General features: G+C 47.6%; 1 protein-coding gene across 1 annotated transcript in view; it reads right to left on the bottom strand.

Annotated features, from left to right (window-relative positions):
* The window catches only part of LOC142243898 (NFX1-type zinc finger-containing protein 1-like), a 312,672-nt gene that overhangs the window by 151,707 nt on the left and 139,927 nt on the right, over nucleotides 1-21,038 (bottom strand). Inside the window, exons 16-17 of the mRNA XM_075316094.1 lie at nucleotides 18,558-18,754; nucleotides 39-182 (exon numbers count right to left, since the gene is read on the bottom strand). Coding sequence (XP_075172209.1) covers nucleotides 39-182; nucleotides 18,558-18,754 — 341 coding nt within the window. The remainder of the gene's footprint in view (nucleotides 1-38; nucleotides 183-18,557; nucleotides 18,755-21,038) is intronic.

The raw sequence follows: 21,038 nt of genomic DNA on the forward strand, positions 1-21,038 counted from the left end.
TGTGGAAAAACATAATGAAGTAATGTGCACAACAATACCTGGTCAGAGATGAGTTTATGGAAAATGTCATCATTTATATACTTCTTCATGTCGTATTCTTGTAGAAGTGTATTATAGGCGCTTTTCATGATATCTCTTTTGGACAAAATTTTACTCTTTACAATCTCTGCTTCGTTCTCCAACTAGGGAATGTTAGGACAAAGATAAATAATACAATTCTCGATTAGTAAAATATCACCTTAAAGGATGGACATAATCCAGATCTCATCAATGTCCCATTCCATCCTGCCTAAAATCTAGCTATTCTCAGGAACCTTGGTCTGGTATATAGGTATGCCTATCTGTGGCATACAATCAGTTCATTTCCACCGAATAGAGTTGTTTCTGCAGCATGTGAACACATTTCATCCATCAGATGATCAGTGAGTGAATGTAGTAGCCAAGCTTGTATTCAGACATGTGAACTAGTCATGTCTCCAATTCCACTGACTGAACAAAGGTGGGCTCCATGAAACATAGAGTGACCAATCTATTTAGGTTGGACGTTTAATAGAACTGGGTAGAACGTAATTGTCAGCTTACGTTACTTCCACCCTTTGGCCCATTGAATAGTAACGTGGAAATGTTTTTTTGGGATATGAAATGTAAAAACACATATACCGTACTTGCTAAATATACAGTAGATATCTAAGATGCTTTTATTATAGATGTTTATACAGAAAATATAATAAGAATTTGTACTAATATATCTCCAACATATGCCGCAGCATTTACAATTCAGATTGGACATGTACAGACAATATGAGACTTTACAGAGTAACACAAATCAACAGATCCCAGAGGAGTGAGGTTCCTGCTCACAAGGTTACACTCTATGAGGGAATAGGGGAGGCGTAAAAGGTAAATAGTAAAAGTGTTTGTATTGTATGGTCCCGTCATCAATATAAATAGGGTATCAAAATAGCTCTGCATGATCCGGTGACCAGCCAGTATGTGTACAAGTACAGCAGGTACAGAGTGCTATTAAGTGTATGGAGGATGTGTAAACAGATGATATAAGGGATCAGATTTTGAAGAAAAATTATTATACAGTATCATAAGGACAGGAATAGTTAGATAAGTGAAGTGATAGGCCAGTGTAAAGAAATGCGTTTTTAGGGCACAGTTAAAACTGTAGGTATTGTGAACTAATCGAATTGTCCAGGGTAGTACATTCCAGAGAATTGGTGAAGCTTGCAATAAGTCTAGGAGACAGGAGTGGGAGATTCGGATTATAGAGGATATCAGTCTTGGGTCATTAGCGAAACAGAGAGATCTGGCAGGGTGATGGATAGTGATGAGGGAGGGGATTAGAGTTGAGCGCGGTTCGCGGTTCTCCAGTTCGCGGTTCGAGTGATTTTTGGGGCTGTTCGAGATCGAACTAGAACTCGAGCTTTTTGCAAAAGCTCGATAGTTCTAGATACGTTCGAGAACGGTTCTAGCAGCAAAAAGCAGGGCTTTTTACAGCTACAGTGTGCAGGAGCCATCGCTGGCAGCCTGCCAGAAGCTGGTAACCAAGATAAACATCGGGTATCCAAGCAAAGCGCTTTGGTTAGTAACCCGATGTTTATCCTAGTTACGTGCAGGAAGCCCACACTTCCCCGCTCAGCTCGCTCCGCCCCCTCCTGCACGCGGCATGTACACACGTACACACACACACACACACACACACATGGTCCCGCTCGGCTTACCTGCGGTGATGAAGTCCCGCCATCCCGACCTCAGCGCTGTCACTGTCCTCCATGGCCGCCGCTTGTCACATCACCTTCTCTCGCTTCCGACCCGAGACTGACTAGCGGTGACGTCACGGGCCTCTCACGATACTTGGTGTGAAGGCGGCAGTCATTGAACTCAGTGACAGGGGCTGTCAGTGTGCTGGAGATCAGCGCAGGTAATGTACCTCACTGACAGCAGCACTTGTCATGCCCTGCAGTGACCTGGGCTGACCCATTGATGTTAGCTCAGGTCACTGCACTGCTCTCCCAGCCAATGGGGAACATCCTGCTCTTCATTGACTGGGACAGTGTGGATCGTCATGGCAACCCCTTGGATTACAGCAGACCTGGATTTGTTTTTCATTCTAATAAATTGGTTAAAGAGGGAATGTTTTGGGGAGTGTTTTTTCAAATAAAAATGTGTTTGTCGTCTATTTTTTTTTATTACTGACTGGGTTGGTGATGTCGGGTATCTGATAGACGCCTGATCTCACCAACCCCAGGGCTTGATGCCAGGTGACATTACACATCTGGTATTAACCCCATATATTACCCCGTTTGCCACCGCACCAGGACGCGGGATGAGCTGGGGCGAAGCACTAGGATTGGCGCATCTAATGGATGCGCCACTTCTGGGGCGGCTGCGGCCTGCTATTTTTAGGCTGAGGAGAGTCCAATAACCATGGACCTCCCTAGTCTGAGAATATCAGGCCCCAGCTGTCTGCTTTACCTTGGCTGGTGATCCAATTTTGGGGGACCCCTACGTGTTTTTTTTTTAATTATTTATTTAATTTAAAATAACAGCGTGGGGTGCCCTCAGTTTTGGATTACCAGTCAAGGTGAGGTTGCCAGCTGTTGTCTGCAGGCTGCAGCCGTCTGCTTTACCCTAGCTGGCTACAAAACTAGGGGGAACCCTACGTCATTTTTTTTTTCATTTTTTTGGCTAAATACAAAGCTAAGCACCCCTTAGTGCCACATGAAAGGCACCAAAGGGTGCTCCACTTTTTCTCCACTTTTTCTCCACTTTTTCTCCACTTTTTCTCCACTTTTTCTCCACTTTTTCTCCACTTTTTCTCCACTTTTTCTCCACTTTTTCTCCACTTTTTCTCCACTTTTTCTCCACTTTTTCTCCACTTTTTCTCCACTTTTTCTCCACTTTTTCTCCACTTTTTCTCCACTTTTTCTCCACTTTTTCTCCACTTTTTCTCCACTTTTTCTCCACTTTTTCTCCACTTTTTCTCCACTTTTTCTCCACTTTTTCTCCACTTTTTCTCCACTTTTTCTCCACTTTTTCTCCACTTTTTCTTCACTTTTTCTCCACTTTTTCTCCACTTTTTCTCCACTTTTTCTCCACTTTTTCTCCACTTTTTCTCCACTTTTTCTCCACTTTTTCTCCACTTTTTCTCCACTTTTTCTCCACTTTTTCATCCACTTTTTCTCCACTTTTTCTCCACTTTTTCATCCACTTTTTCTCCACTTTTTCTCCACTTTTTCTCCACTTTTTCTCCACTTTTTCTCCACTTTTTCTCCGTTCTTTTTCTATGGTCGGTCTACCCATTAGCTCTGCCATGCATACTGTAGCTCTACACCTACTGCACATGTTACTTTATGATTGACATCTCTTTCGTACCAGAGCTGTCTAAGCCTACTCTGACCCCATATTTGTCATTACTATATTGTCCTTGTACTGTATTATGACATTTGTATCATGTGTTTCATTTCTTGCTGTGTTGCAATTTTTTTGCTGCATCCCAATTGTACCTCTACATTGTTCGAGTTTATGTTATTGTTCTCTCACTCTTATGTGATACTGATTATTGTCATTTTTCATAATTACATGCAGATAAGTCCAATCTGACGAAGGCTCAGGCCGAAACGTCATTTGTAACTTGTTTTGGACAAAAACATATATGCTTATGAAATTTTTTTTTTTCTTAATACGGACCAATAAAGAGTGATTTTGCATTACTATCCGTTGTGACTTACTGACTTAGTCTGAGAGATTTAGAGTGCCGAGGTTACTCACTAATTTTATCTATTATTACCTCTGAGCACCTATATACCAGTGAGCAGAGCTTCCTCTACAGTAGTTCTCCTGATTAGGCATGCCCTTACCTCATGAGCAGGGCATTGCAGCTTTGGTAGCAACCATTACGACATGGACTCTGCTGCTGTGGACCCGAGAAGAGTGAGTGCAGATTCATTGCACCCACACTCCTCACATGAAGGGTCCGCACTCCTAGAAAATGGGGGATACGTTCCCTGAGTGTCTCCCCCCCATATTCTAGAAAGCAAAAAGGCTGTGGGAAAAAAAGGCGCAAATAGGGTCTTACCCGATATAACAATGTGGGGTGAATGTAAAAAGGAACACTCACCTGGTGTGGTTGTGACAGTCACAACCCCTTTGTCAGCATGAAAGTGACGTGGAAGGCAGCAGTCCCGCAAAATGGAGTAAATTTCAGGCAGCAGGAGAAAAGCAGGTTTAATACCGCGCCAAACCACAGGAATGCAGATGAAATTAATAGATCTCTTTTCTTTATTTTCACAGGTCTACGCGTTTCAAGGACATATCCGTCCTCTTCCTCAGGACAAATGCAGAGAATACTATCCTTGATAGTATTCTCTGCATTTGTCCTGAGGAAGAGGACGGATATGTCCTTGAAACGCGTAGACCTGTGAAAATAAAGAAAAGAGATCTATTAATTTCATCTGCATTCCTGTGGTTTGGCGCGGTATTAAACCTGCTTTTCTCCTGCTGCCTGAAATTTTTCCCCCCCGTATTCTAGACGGTCCAGAGTCGTCGTGGGACCCCTTTATTTTTTTTCTTACAATAAATTGGTGAAAGAGGAAATGTTTTGGGGACTGTTTTTTCAAATAAATTTCTTTTGCCGATTTTTTTTTTTTTGTTAGTACTGACAGTTTATGATGTTGGGTATCTAATAGACGCCATGACATCACAAACTGCTGGGCTTGATCTCAGGTGACTTTACAGCTAGTATCAACCCGATTTATTACCCCGTTTGCCACTGCACCAGGGCACGGGATGAGCTGGGGGGAAGCGCCAGGATTGGCGCATCTAGTGGATGCGCCACGTCTGGGGTGCCTGCGGCCTGCTATTTTTAGGCTGTGAAGGCCCAATAACTATGGACCTTCCCACCTTGAGAATACCAGACCACAGCTGTCCGCTTTACCTTGGCTGGTGATCCAATTTGGGGGGGCCCTACTTTTATTGTGTAATTATTAATATTTATAAAATAATTATAAAAAAGAGCCTGAGGGGACCTCCACATTGGATCCCCAACCACGGTAAAGCTGCCAGCTGTGGTTTTCAGGCTACAGCCGTCTGCTTTACCCTAGCTGGCTATCAAAAATGGGGGGACCCAACGTCATTTTTTTTTTTTAACTATTTTTTAAATAGAAAAAATTAATGGGCTTCCCTGTATTTTGATTGCCAACCAAGGTAACGGCAGGCAGATGGGGGTGGCAACCCATAGCTGTCTGCTTTATCTGCGCTGAGAATCAAAAATACCGCGGAGCGCTACGTCATTTTTTTAAAGATTTATTTTTTTTTCAGCACTGTGATGACCAGCAATCAAAATACAGGGAAGCCCATTTTATTTTTAGTTATTTAAATAAATAATTAAAAAAAATATATATGGGCTCCCGCTGCATTTTTTGTATTGCTAGCTAAGGGTAATCCAAGCAGCTACTGGCTGCTAACCCCCACTGCTTGGTGTTACCTTCACTGGCAATGGAAAATCCAGGGAAGCATTTTTTATTTTTTTTGCCAAAAAACTACAAAAAAAGGACGTGAGCTTCGCCATATTTTTGTATGCTAGCCAGGTATAGCAGGCAGGTGCTGGAAGAGTTGGATACAGCGCCAGAAGATGGCGCTTCTATGAAAATGCCATTTTCTGAGGCGGCTGCAGACTGCAATTCGCAGCAGTGGGGCCCAGAAAGCTCAGGCCAACCTGTGCTGCGAATTCCAATCCCCAGCTGCCTAGTTGTACCTGGCTGGACACAAAAATGGGGCGAAGCCTACGTCATTTGTTTTCTAATTATTTCATGAAATTCATGAAATAATAAAAAAGGGCTTCCCTTTATTTTTGGTTCCCAGCCAGGTACAAATAGACAACTGGGGGTTGGGGGCAGCCGTACCTGCCTGCTGTACCTGGCTAGCATACAAAAATATGGCGAAGCCCACATAATTTTTTCAGGGGGCAAAAAACTTCTGCATACAGTCCTGGATGGAGTATGCTGAGCCTTGTAGTTCTGCAGCTGCTGTCTGTCTGTATGGAGAAGAGCAGACAGCAGCTGCAGAACTACAAGGCTCAGCATACTCCATCCAGGACTGTATGCAGAAGTTTTTTGCCCACCAAAAAAAATGACGTGGGCTTCGCCATATTTTTGTATGCTAGCCAGGTACAGCAGGCAGCCACGGGCTGCCTCCAACCCCCAGTTGCCTATTTGTACCCGGCTGGGAACCAAAAATATAGGGAAGCCCGTTTTTTTTTAATTATTTCACTTATTTCATGAAATAATTAAAAAACAAATGACGTGGGCTTCGCCCCATTTTTGTGTCCAGCCGGGTACAACTAGGCAGCTGGGGATTGGAATCCGCAGCACAGGTTAGCCCGAGGTTTCTGGGCGCCTCTGCTGCGGATTTCAGTCCGCAGCCGTCCCAGAAAATGGCGCTCTCATAGAAGCGCCATCATCTGGCGCTGTATCCAACTCTTCCAACAGCCCTGGAGCCGGGTGGCTTGTTGGGTAATCATGAGTTAATACTGGCTTTGTTTTACTAGCCAGTATTAAGCCAGAGATTCTTAATGTCAGGCACGTTTGACCCGGCCATTAAGAATCTCCAATAAAGGGTTAAAAAAAAACACCACACAGAGAAAAAATACTTTAATAGAAATAAATACACAGACACATTAGAGACTCCATCTTTATTACCCCCTGTCAGCCCTCCACGATCCTGCTCTTCTGTCTTCTTTCTTTCTAGTGTAGTAGTAGTGACGATTGTAGTGAGGATGAGGTTCCCCAGCTCATCACTTGGGGCTGGGGAACCTCATCCTCACTACAATCCTCACTAGTGTAGTAGTAGTGGCGATTGTAGTGAGGATGAGGTTCACCAGCTCATCACATGGGGCTGGGGAACCTCATCTTCACTACAATCCTCACTACAATCGGGAAGCAGCGTGCAGCCTTCACTCCGTGAGTGATCAGTGCTGGCTGTCAGCGGTAACAGCGGTAACGCTGACAGACGCGTTACCATAGCAACGGTGCTCTCGGAGCCGCGGTTAGTGGTGACGTCACCGCTAACTGCGTTGCTATGGCAACGGTGATCTCCGTTAATGACCGGCTGTGTCAGCCGGTCCCTAACGGAACGGGGAGTCGACCGTGTGCTAGAGCATGTCGCCGGTACACGGCGATACACATATGTGCACCGTGTACCGGAGAGATGCACTCGCAGGTCCTACATGACGCGTCATAGTCATGTGACCAGTCTGTAGCCAATGAGATAATAGCCACGTGACTGGTCACATGGCTATTTTGACGTCACGATAGGTCCTGCTTCTCTGCTGGCAGTGGCGGTCACCGGGAGGATTCAGCGATCATCGGATGGAATAGCGGCAAGAGACAGAGTGCAGGAGGGATCGCGGGGACCGGTAAGTGTTATGGCAATGTTTATTAACTGTTTGTGTACATTTATCATGCATTTTTATATGTTTGTGATTGCCTCCCATTATAGCCTATTGGTTCGAGTTCGGTTCGTCGAACGTTCGACGAACCGAACTCGAACGGGACCTCCGTTCGGCGAACCGACCTCGAGCCGAACCGGGACCGGTTCGCTCATCTCTAGAGGAGATGTAGAGCGGAGCAGAACTGTGGAGAGCTTTGTGGATGAGAGTAATAAGTTTATATTGTACTCTGCGGCAAATAGGTAATCAGTGCAATGACTGGCACAGGGCAGAGGCATCGGTATAGCAGCAGGAGAGAATATGATCCTGACTGCTGCATTCAGTATGTATTGGAGAAGGAAGAGTTAAGTAAGAAGGCGACTGATTAGTAGAGAGTTGCATTAGTTCAGACAAGAATGAATAAGAGTGATAGTAAGAGAGATTTTGCAGTCACCGATAAGAAAAGGTCGAATTATAGAAATGTTTTTGAGGTGACATGAGGGACCGAGTGATCGGATGTGGGGAGTGAAGGAAAGACCTGAGTCAAATATAACTCCAAGACAGCGTGCGTGCTGCTGGGGCGTAATGGTAGAACCACATATGGAAATGGCAATATTGGTTTCTGAAGGTGAATAGAGGGAGGAAAGACATGATATTGGAGACAGCAGACAGAGAATCACTGGTATTTTGAAATAATGCAGGGGTGATATCAGGAGACTGTGCATAATTGGGTGTCATCAGCATACAGGAGGTACTGAAAACGAAGTCTAATGCGGGCGTCACACGGTACGTAAATCGCTGCCCGTGTTGCACAAAGTCGTTAAACCGCCGTCACACGTACTTACCTGCTGAGCGACCTCGCTGTGGGCGACGAACATCCTCTCCCTGAAGGGGGAGGGATGTTCGGCGTCACAGCGACGTCACACAGCCGCCGGCCAATAGAAGCGGAGGGGCGGAGATGAGCGGGACGTAAAAATCCCGCCCACCTCCTTCCATCCGCATAGCCGGCGGGTGCCGCGGGATGCAGGTAAGCTGTGTTCATCGTTCCCGGGGTGTCACACGGAGCGAAGTGTGCTGCCCCGGGTACGATGAACAATCGGCACCATGAAAAATAAACGATTTTTTTAAAAATAAGCGACGTGTACACAACTCACGATTTGTGACTGATTCTGCGTCGCTCGGAGGTGTCACACGAAACGACGACGCAAACGATGACGGATGTGCGTCACGAAAACCGTGACCTCGACGATGCATCGCACGATAGCTCGTCTCATGTGACGCCCGCATATTGATGGTTCTTCAAATACGGTAAGTATATAGAGAGAGGAGGAGGGGGCCTAGGGCTGAACCTGACGGAACCCCGACAGTTAGGGCAAGAGGATAGGAAGAAGAGCAGGCAAAAGATACAGTGAAGAAGCATTAAGAAAGGTAGGAGCCAAACCAAGAGAGAGCGGTGTCCTTGAACCCCATATAGATAAGCATAGTGAGGAACAGCTGGTGATCCATGGTGTTGAATGCAGTAGAGAGATCCAGGACTATCAGCAAAGATATTGGATCTTCAATCTGGAAGCCTTCCAACCAGGGCTGGATTAAGGTTGGTGGGGGCCCCTGGGCAGAAAATCTGGTGGGGGCCCCATAACGTTAACATTTTTAGCCATAACAGTAGAGCGCGAACTGTAGCATTTAGATAGAAATCCAATGAACATTTATCCTGTTCTGCCACATTCAGATTTACAGTACTACAATACAGACACAGTCCAGGATCACTCACAGCCGTCACTCATACACGGAAAGTAGAGTTAAGGCTGCTTTACACATTTCGATCTCGTATGCGATCACACACGCCCCCATCATATGTGCGGAACAGGCAATTTGTTGCCCGTGTCGCACAAACGATTACCCCCATCACACGTACCTTCCAAACGACCTCGCTGTGGGCAGCGAACATCCACTTCCTGGAGTGGGAGGGACATTCGGCGTCACAGCAACGTCACACAGCGGCCGGCCAATAGAAGCGGAGGGGCGGAGATGAGCGGGGCGTAAACATCCCGCCCACCTCCTTCCTTCCGCATTGCCGGCGGGACGCAGGTAAGCTGCAGTTCATTGTTCCCGGGGTATCACACGGAGCGACGTGTGCTGCCTCAAGAACGATGAACAACCAGACGTTCAATTTTTAGAAAATGAACGACGTGTCAGCGATCAACGTTTTAACGCACAATCAGGGTCGCACGTAGCTGTCACACACTACAATATCACTAACGATGCCGGATGTGCGTCACTTACGACGTGACACATCGTTAGATATATTGTAGCGTGTAAAGCTTTACTCACATTTTTTACTGATCCCAATGTTAAGGCAGCCAGGGCCGACTCCAGGTTTTTGTGGCCTCCGGGTGAAAGAGTCTCAGTGGACCCCATCCACACACAGACACGCACATACACATGTATTGCAAAGTGTGCACAGTACCAACATTCCAAGCTGTACTATTGAAAAAATGAGATTTTTGGCAAAAAATTGCAATTTTTCGAGCCACCCCGCCAACGTCACGGCAAATCTCCTGGGGCAGTCCTAACACTAAAACATTTTTATTTAAAGTGTGCCATGTGGCCTCACATATGCAAAATTAGGACTGCACAGCACGTACCTTGTGCTTTTCAGTCACCGTCTCCATGACTGATTCATGGTTGTGGGCGGGACAGGCCCGAGCACATGCTGCTTAGAATAAATAGCCAGTGGACGGGGTTGGATGGCAAGTGTGAACAGCCACCAACCGCCAAAAATCAGGACAGATGGAAAAATAAACATGAGGTGCACTGCAAGATGAGAATCAACTGGGACCCTATATAACAAGAAAAAAACAGCATAAAAACAACCTCCACTTAAAAATATTATGTATTGCAAAGTGTGCACAGTACCAACATTCCAAGCTGTACTATTGAAAAAATGAGATTTTTGGCAAAAAATTGCAATTTTTCGAGCCACCCCGCCAACGTCACGGCAAATCTCCTGGGGCAGTCCTAACACTAAAACATTTTTATTTAAAGTGTGCCATGTGGCCTCACATATGCAAAATTAGGACTGCACAGCACGTACCTTGTGCTTTTCAGTCACCGTCTCCATGACTGATTCATGGTTGTGGGCGGGACAGGCCCGAGCACATGCTGCTTAGAATAAATAGCCAGTGGACGGGGTTGGATGGCAAGTGTGAACAGCCACCAACCGCCAAAAATCAGGACAGATGGAAAAATAAACATGAGGTGCACTGCAAGATGAGAATCAACTGGGACCCTATATAACAAGAAAAAACAGCATAAAAACAACCTCCACTTAAAAATATTATGTATTGCAAAGTGTGCACAGTACCAACATTCCAAGCTGTACTATTGAAAAAATGAGATTTTTGGCAAAAAATTGCAATTTTTCGAGCCACCCCGCCAACGTCACGGCAAATCTCCTGGGGCAGTCCTAACACTAAAACATTTTTATTTAAAGTGTGCCATGTGGCCTCACATATGCAAAATTAGGACTGCACAGCACGTACCTTGTGCTTTTCAGTCACCGTCTCCATGACTGATTCATGGTTGTGGGCGGGACAGGCCCGAGCACATGCTGCTTAGAATAAATAGCCAGTGGACGGGGTTGGATGGCCAGTGTGAACAGCCACCAACCGCCAAAAATCAGGACAGATGGAAAAATAAACATGAGGTGCACTGCAAGATGAGAATCAACTGGGACCCTATATAACAAGAAAAAACAGCATAAAAACAACCTCCACTCAAAAATATTATGTATTGCAAAGTGTGCACAGTACCAACATTCCAAGCTGTACTATTGAAAAAATGAGATTTTTGGCAAAAAATTGCAATTTTTCGAGCCACCCCGCCAACGTCACGGCAAATCTCCTGGGGCAGTCCTAACACTAAAACATTTTTATTTAAAGTGTGCCATGTGGCCTCACATATGCAAAATTAGGACTGCACAGCACGTACCTTGTGCTTTTCAGTCACCGTCTCCATGACTGATTCATGGTTGTGGGCGGGACAGGCCCGAGCACATGCTGCTTAGAATAAATAGCCAGTGGACGGGGTTGGATGGCAAGTGTGAACAGCCACCAACCGCCAAAAATCAGGACAGATGGAAAAATAAACATGAGGTGCACTGCAAGATGAGAATCAACTGGGACCCTATAGAACAAGAAAAAACAGCATAAAAACAACCTCCACTTAAAAATATTATGTATTGCAAAGTGTGCACAGTACCAACATTCCAAGCTGTACTATTGAAAAAATGAGATTTTTGGCAAAAAATTGCAATTTTTCGAGCCACCCCGCCAACGTCACGGCAAATCTCCTGGGGCAGTCCTAACACTAAAACATTTTTATTTAAAGTGTGCCATGTGGCCTCACATATGCAAAATTAGGACTGCACAGCACGTACCTTGTGCTTTTCAGTCACCGTCTCCATGACTGATTCATGGTTGTGGGCGGGACAGGCCCGAGCACATGCTGCTTAGAATAAATAGCCAGTGGACGGGGTTGGATGGCAAGTGTGAACAGCCACCAACCGCCAAAAATCAGGACAGATGGAAAAATAAACATGAGGTGCACTGCAAGATGAGAATCAACTGGGACCCTATATAACAAGAAAAAACAGCATAAAAACAACCTCCACTTAAAAATATTATGTATTGCAAAGTGTGCACAGTACCAACATTCCAAGCTGTACTATTGAAAAAATGAGATTTTTGGCAAAAAATTGCAATTTTTCGAGCCACCCCGCCAACGTCACGGCAAATCTCCTGGGGCAGTCCTAACACTAAAACATTTTTATTTAAAGTGTGCCATGTGGCCTCACATATGCAAAATTAGGACTGCACAGCACGTACCTTGTGCTTTTCAGTCACCGTCTCCATGACTGATTCATGGTTGTGGGCGGGACAGGCCCGAGCACATGCTGCTTAGAATAAATAGCCAGTGGACGGGGTTGGATGGCAAGTGTGAACAGCCACCAACCGCCAAAAATCAGGACAGATGGAAAAATGACTGTGACTGAAAAGCACAAGGTACGTGCTGTGCAGTCCTAATTTTGCATATGTGAGGCCACATGGCACACTTTAAATAAAAATGTTTTAGTGTTAGGACTGCCCCAGGAGATTTGCCGTGACGTTGGCGGGGTGGCTCGAAAAATTGCAATTTTTTGCCAAAAATCTCATTTTTTCAATAGTACAGCTTGGAATGTTGGTACTGTGCACACTTTGCAATACATAATATTTTTGAGTGGAGGTTGTTTTTATGCTGTTTTTTCTTGTTATATAGGGTCCCAGTTGATTCTCATCTTGCAGTGCACCTCATGTTTATTTTTCCATCTGTCCTGATTTTTGGCGGTTGGTGGCTGTTCACACTTGCCATCCAACCCCGTCCACTGGCTATTTATTCTAAGCAGCATGTGCTCGGGCCTGTCCCGCCCACAACCATGAATCAGTCATGGAGACGGTGACTGAAAAGCACAAGGTACGTGCTGTGCAGTCCTAATTTTGCATATGTGAGGCCACATGGCACACTTTAAATAAAAATGTTTTAGTGTTAGGACTGCCCCAGGAGATTTGCCGTGACGTTGGCGGGGTGGCTCGAAAAATTGCAATTTTTTGCCAAAAATCTCATTTTTTCAATAGTACAGCTTGGAATGTTGGTACTGTGCACACTTTGCAATACATAATATTTTTAAGTGGAGGTTGTTTTTATGCTGTTTTTTCTTGTTATATAGGGTCCCACGCACATACACATACAGGCATACATATACATATTTGAAGACAAATTCAGAAAAATACATATAAACAGACAAATATATGCACAGTCATATACACTGACATACATGCAGACACAGACGCATTAGGGCTCGTGCGCACGTTGTGTAATTCCATGCATTTACACTGCGTATAGCACTGCAGTGTAAAGGCATGCGTTCTGCGTCCCCTATACAAGCTATGTAGATTGTGCATGATACGTGCGCACGTAGCTTTTATGAACGCAGTGATTTGGGTGCTAAAATGTTGACCCAAATCTGTGCGTTCATAAAATGAGCATGTCAATTATTCCGTGCGCTATGGATGCAGCTCCCGCTCTGTCTATGGTGGGGGAAGCAGCCATAGCGCATGAAATCGGATTTTCTGTACAGAAAAACTGCATCCATTATGCAGTGTTTCTGCAGCGATTTGACGCGCACATGTGCTGTCAAATCGCTGCAGAATATTCAGCAGTTACGTGCGCATGAGCCTTTACAGGTATTAATATGGGGAAGTCGCCAGCAGCCTCACTCACCTCTCCCGCTTGTTTCCGTCCAGCTCCTTCAGGACATGTGGCTGTGTTTCACGATGGCTGTCACTAACAGACATGACTGCACACTGACAGCACTGCTGTATATACATCACAGGAGGGGCAGGGGGCATAGACGTTACTGGAGTGGCAAACAGCTCTGGTGGTGTACTCATTACTGCGATGGGTGACATAGCGCTCTGGGGGACCCATATAGTTCTGGGGGGGCCGCACAGACTGCTCTAATTCATATATACACACACACAGTACTGCTTCTTACACACACAGCTCTGACACACACACTACAATGCACCCTCTACACACACACACACACACACACACACTACAATGCACCCCCTACACACACACACACACACACACACACACACACAATGCACCCCACATCACCTCCTACACACACACAATGCACCCCACATCACCACACACTACAATGCAGCCCCCCACACACACACACTGCACCCCACATCACCTCCTACACACACACACACACACACACACACAATGCACCCCACATCACCTCACACACACACACACAATGCACCCCACATCATCTCACACACACACACACACACACACACACACACACACACATAATGCACCCCACATCACCTCACACACACAATGCACCCCACATCACCTCACAAACACACACAATGCACCCCACATCACCTCTCACTCACACACACACACACACACACACACACAGAATACAATGCACCCCCCCATTACGCCTCCCCCCACATACAATACAATGCACCCCCCCATTAACCCTCCCCCACAGACAATACAATGCACCCCCCCATTAACCCTCCCCCACACACAATACAATGCACCCCTCATTACCCTTCCCCACACAGAATACAATGCACCCTCCATTACCCTTCCCCACACACACGATACAATGCACCCTCCATTACCCCTCCCCACACACACGATACAATGCACCCTCCATTACCCCTCCCCCCACACACAATACAACCCTCATCACCCCCTACACACACAAATTACACTGCCCCATCACTACACACTCCTCCCTCCCTCGGAATACAGTACTCCTCCTCTGTCTGTCACAGAGCTGTGTTCCTTCACAAATGTTCCCCGTTGTGTCCTCAGCCCCTTCCCACTCATCATCATTAATTACACCTGTCTCTTCAGCTCCTTCATGGAGCGCTCGCTTCCTCTTGTCCCCTGTGTGGCGCCTGCAGCACTGTGATGACGTCAGCAAGGTGCTGATCTCATCACGTTGCTGCACGTCGGGGGCGGGGCCGGGTCCCGGCGCGCTGTTCAAATGTATTTACGTCTGAAAGATGCAAATACATTTGAATAGGAACGGAAAAAGGAAGCTGCGGTCATCTGCTGCGCTCCTCTACACTGGGTGCATGCCGAGCACAGCACACAGAGCCGACAGAGCACAGCGCGCTGCCTCCTGCTAGTGTGCCTGGCATGCACACAGTGTAGAGGAGCGCAGCGGGGACAGCAGATACAGCGGCGCACCACACCGTGCCCCTGCTTCTAGGGAGGGGGAGGGAGGGGAGGGGAGGGGAGAGTAGGGGAGGGGAGGGGGGGGGCAGCTGCCCGCCCCTCGCTGGGTACGGCCGCAGCACATAGCAGGGAGCATTAGCACACCTGACCCCGGAAGTACAAGCGGCCGCTGGTACTTCCGGTGTCAATCAGCGTCCTGTGCCCGCAGTTTGATTTTGCGTCTTAAAGACGCAGATACAAATAAATAGCGGTGCTTCAACACCCCGGGCACCCCCCCCCCCCCCCCCCGAAAACACAGCTGATTTATTAGACTGTCTTTACGGAGGGGGAGAGGGTGTGAAGAAAAAAAAATGCTGACAGGTGCCAAGTATGGTGGGGGCCCCCTTAAAAGCTCTTTTGGTGGGGGCCCCTGGGCTGGAGCCCCGTCTGCCCCGCCTATAATCCGGCCCTGCTTCCAACAGGGTCTGACTGAGGCAGTAATAATCCAAAAGCAGCATGATGTACAGCCTATATCCCTCTCTCTAAGTCTGCTAGCACATAATTACTTCTCACCAGCAACAAGAGATTGACACAATGGGGATGATTCATCATGATCTGATTCTTATTGAATCAGGTGAGGAAGGTAGTGGTGTGTGTGCTATGTGCGCCTCACCACAATTCTTAGTTTAGCCTCTGCTGGAGTAAGATTTATGGCAAAGCAAACATCGCCACTCATCATGAATTTCACAAAAGGGGGTTGCCATGTTGAGGAGGGCCTTTCCATCAAATACTTGATTAACCTCTTGACATAGGGGATTGTGGGAAGTATGTCCAATGAAATCAATTCTCTGAACATAAGTCAGTTTTTAGACACACACACAAGGCAAGATGGCCTCCAATGACATCATAGTCCCTCCCACCAGCGTAACCATGGATCCGCCCCGATTACATCATAGACCTGCCCACCAATGGCACCATAGATCCGCCCTGATGACATCATAGACACGCCCATCAGCATCACCGCAGATCTGCCCTGATGACATCATAAACCTGCCCATCAGCATCACCACAGATCCGCCCCAATTACATCATAGATCTTCCTATCAGCATCACTACAGATCCACCCATTGGTTAACCCATGGACTGTCCCATTGACCAATGAGCATATCCCAACATAACCCCGCCTCTAGCCTATATAATATAGAGTATAACAAATAAAAGGTCTCTTGGTGCCATTTTGCTCTGATCAGAAGAGAGTTCACATCTGACCCTTTGTCTGGTGTTGATTTTTCGTAAGCATGCACTGTATCTGTGACGCCCTGGCAAAAACAGGGTGTCACAGAGCGTGCAGACATCCAGCAAAGTGCAGGCCATTTTCCTCCTTGGTAACCTGATCCCACACCAGTGCAGCAGGACAGACACCCCTCCCCCCCCCCCCAGTGTAAGAGCTAAACAGAGCAGGAGGGGAGGGGCTGGAGCAGAGTGAGTTTGGAGTGTGAAGAGAGCAGACCAGGAGAGATAGCTCCTTGCTGCTATAAGGAAGGGAAGTGTGAGGAAGGGGCCCGAGGTGGCCGGGGCAGGGTAGTGGCCCGCCAGCATCCAGGGGTGACCCGGATCACTGCAGGGGGAGTGGGCTACCCGTTCCCGACTGAGGAAGGAGAAAGAAGCGTCTGTCTGCAAAACAAAACCAGGATCCTGCTGTACTGTGTGTGGGACCCCAAATACCCTCCGCACCGAAGGCTGCAGACACTGGCAATTTCTGGTTAATTCCTGACTCTGTGTGAATTTCCTTGAAAAGCGAACTGTGAGTAACAACATCCCCCGGTCCAACCGGACACACAGCTCTCAGACGGTCTCCATCTCCTCCCTGCACCACCTCACCGGGGTCCCGGGACACCAACACCCTACCCGTGGAGGGAAATCAACACCTTGCTGACCACCACCATCCCCGGGATCCATTTACCAGTAGCGGCGGTGCTCCGTTACCTCACCGCACACCACGGGTGGCATCACGGACAATCTCCCTTACCTAATCCCCTTCTTACTGTGGAGCCTGGGATCACAGACCGGGTCACGCCACCGTGATACCCACAGAAGTGGCCCAGATCTGAGTACCCCTTATCCCCGGGTGACACATATCCTCATTAATTACGTCAAGCAGCAGGCAACTCTTGAACCTTTATAAGAGTTCACCTTAACAGCCATGCCAAATCATAAGATGCTGACAATATTGCCAACAGTTTGGAAGGAGAGGGAAAGTGAGTGATCTTTCTTACCAAACCATCACATAATTGCAAGAGGTAAAAAAGCACCAGTTCACTTTCTATATCAACAAAGACTATGAACTTTCTTGTGTAAATGGACTTAAATAGACTGATAGATTTGTGAACTCCTAAAGTACAATGTTTATTTTGTAGAGCCCTCTTAGCTTTTCGTTTTTTTCCACCATTAGTGCATAGTGTATGGTTTGTATAGTCTTAAAGAGATTGTCCCTTCTTTTGTGCAGTCTCGCATTTGTGTAAAAAATGTGACTTTACTATGATTTTTCCAATATTTTCTGTCGAAAAAAGTTTTAATGAACCACCCGCTATGTTTCAACACTTGAATCTGAGTTACTACATCCTATACAACATCGACAGTTAGTGGTTGAAGAAAAAGATAGCCTTTTTATAAAAAATACCTAGCTTTCCTGGGATTCTGCACAGATATGAAAAACAAGAACAGATACAAGCATAAAACTTATTAAATATCTATATTTAGCAATTATATCTATTGTTAAACTTTGATCCGTTATTTTTTACAGTTCAAATACCCATCCAGAAAATAATTTCCACATTACTATGAGATAAACATGTCGTGTAACGAAGCTATACAGACCCTTTTAACCTTGTAGCCCAAATATTTGGCATAAAAAACTGCAATTAACCTGGGAACTGGAGGCAGCCCAATATGAACCTGAAGAAGATCCCAGTACCAGATCAAAAATGTGTTCGCTCACATCTTCCTTGTTTTGTATTTTAAGCATTGTCTTTCATCAGGGGTTTAAACTACCTTTAATAAATGTAGTGGATTTTATTCTGTTCTCCACGGACAATGCTACAGAATGCCATTTTTTTCTTATCCATCCCTTTCACCTCGGAGCGGCAGCAGACCTCCAACGCTAACTATCCTCCATATCTCAAACTACAGTATATTACCTAGAGAGAACCCTGGTCTCTCTGATTAACCAACAGTATTTTTCTGTTTTTATTTTATAGAATTTATTAATGTTTCATTTAATATAAGCATTTGGATAAAACACTAATGATAATATAAAGACTCATCTTACTGTTGTTTCTGTGCCTTCCTCCTCATATTCATCTTCATCCGATAGCTCATCCGCTGTCAGAAACTTGTACTTCCGCCGAACACTTCGAATGGGTCTTTCTGATCTTCGCAGTACATTCAGAGAACATCTCTGCATGAGTTCACTGTTGCTCCTTGATCCGACTCTAACAATTTTGCAGTGGCTGGATTTATATATCCCTAAAAACAAACACAACGTTGATATCTGAGTACTGCCCCTAGGCTTTTCATTTGGGGCAACATTATGTTTACTATGATTTTTTTATTTGGTATTGTAATTAGTGTGGCGCCCTGGACAAGCCAGGGGCCACAGAGAACAACACCTACACACCCCACACTCCCGGTCAGGCACACCGAAGTCAGACACAAACCCTTGTTGCCTTCCTCCAGGGGCTGATGTCCACACCAGGGGGGTGGGCCAGGCGGTTGGTCCCGCCCACCGAGGAGTTCACAGTCCTGGAGGCGGGAAAAGTGGGAGAGATCAGTTTGAGAGTGAAAAGTGTAAGGAAGGAAAGTGGTAGTAGAGCAGACTGAAGTTGGTCCGGGTGTGTGGCCCGGACGGATCAGCAAGGTTGGCAGACGGTGGTGACCGTCTGCAGGAGTGGCCTATTGGAGCTTGCCGTAAAGGACCGTGGACGGGCGGTGGCCCGGCGGTACCGGACCGGTACGCAAAGAGAAGCCAGCACCATCCGGCAGGGGCTTACGGACCCCGGCAAGGCTAGGAGTCGCCGTGAATTTGCCAAATCCGTTAGCGAAGGGAACCTCTTGGGTTTCCCAGCAGCCAAGTCCCGACAGAAGGCAACCGTCCAACCGAGAGAGGGAAACACAGTCACCGCCAAGGCTAAAGTCCCCAGGGCCAGAGCCTGCGGGCAAAAGGGGCTCCTCCAGCACCCATCCAAGCTGGGGAGCGGGTTACCGGTGAGAACCCATTGGAACCGTTACACTACATAGGTGCAGGGAAAGGCAGTCACCATCAACCTGCCGGGAGGAACAACACCGCAGCCGTCTGTGGGACCCGTCCATCCAGCCGAGTGTTTTACCGAGAACTGTGTCCTCATCATTGGCTGAGTGAGTACCACCGTGCCGTGCGGCACAGCGCTGCCCCCGCGACCCTGCACCTCGCCAGGCCCCGTAACCCGCCTGCCATCCATCCCTACTCCATCACCGGGCCCCGGGACAACCAACCCCCCTACCCACAGAGGGGAGAACTAACATCAAAGCTGCTCCCTGTCACCGCTCCCGGGATCCCCGTCCAGAGCAGAGTTGGTGTCACCAACTTCACCACAACAGTGGGTGGCGTCACGGACAATAACCAAATGCCCACCATCCAATCCCCACCCTTTTCACTCACGGGCGAGGAGCGCCGCTCGAGTCCCTGGGATCCGGCCCACCGCTCGAGCCACCACCGAGCAGCCGCAGCCGCAGCAGCCGCGGCCGGACCCGAGCAGTGGGAGAGCGCAGCGTCCCCTCCTCCGCCCGCGACAACTTGGCGTCACGAACAGGATCCTACCGCTCTGCCGTCTGGTAGAGGTGTGCCTTGTTACCGCCGGAGGTGTCCGGCCGGAAAATTTGAGAAGCTGCCATCTTGGGCGCGAAAAGTTCCCGCTCGAGCGTCTCCTCGAGTAGTGGAGGCGTGAAGGCCAAAACCCCGCCCCTGTAGAGGAGGAGCCGGAAAGAGACTAAGGGGGACAGAAACAAGATGTCTGCGCCCGACGGAGCCGCTGGAGGAGCGGCGGACGCAGTCGTGGGAGCACCCGTAGATGGGAATGGGCCTGCCCAGGTCCCGGCCGCGCTGGCAGGGGGCGTCGCGGCCCCAGCTCTCGCTCAGGTGATGCCGTTCTTTTTGCCCTATGTGCCTGGAGCTGCCTGGCTACCGCAGTACGATGGGAAACCTGATGCCTTGCAGGTTTTCCGGAAAAAGCTTAGTCCGCTGCTAGAACTGTACCCCCTGACTGATAAGCAACGTGCAGCGCTAGTGCTGGGGCAGCTAACCGGCGCGGCTGAGCAAGAAGCGGAGACCTGGGCCGAGGGGGACAGGTCCTCTGTAGCCACCATCTTTGAGAAGCTGCAGACTGCATTTGAGACCCGTACCGAGGCGGAGTTGCAGATGCAGTTCTATCAATGCCGGCAACGGCCCGGAGATAGCATTCGGGACTATGCCTTGCGCCTGCAAACTGCACTCCGCACACTGAAGCGGGAGGCCACCATCAACAGTGCGGACAGTAACAAAATGTTAAGTGAGCAGTTTGTGCAGGGGATGAGGTCCTCAGAGGACCGCAAACAACTTCGGCTCTGGGCCCTAGAACACCCTTATGTGGACTTTGCCGTATTAAAGGAACGGGCCATCAAAGCTCTGCAACCCCCCGCATCTGAAGCCCCTGAGCCAGCACCATGGCCGGTTGAGACTGCTCCCATTGTGGTGGCCCCTACCCCATCAGCACCTCCAGTGCCTGTAGCCCCAAGC

Source organism: Anomaloglossus baeobatrachus, chromosome 6 (genome assembly GCF_048569485.1).
Source record: "Anomaloglossus baeobatrachus isolate aAnoBae1 chromosome 6, aAnoBae1.hap1, whole genome shotgun sequence".
Lineage (NCBI taxonomy): Eukaryota > Metazoa > Chordata > Amphibia > Anura > Aromobatidae > Anomaloglossus > Anomaloglossus baeobatrachus.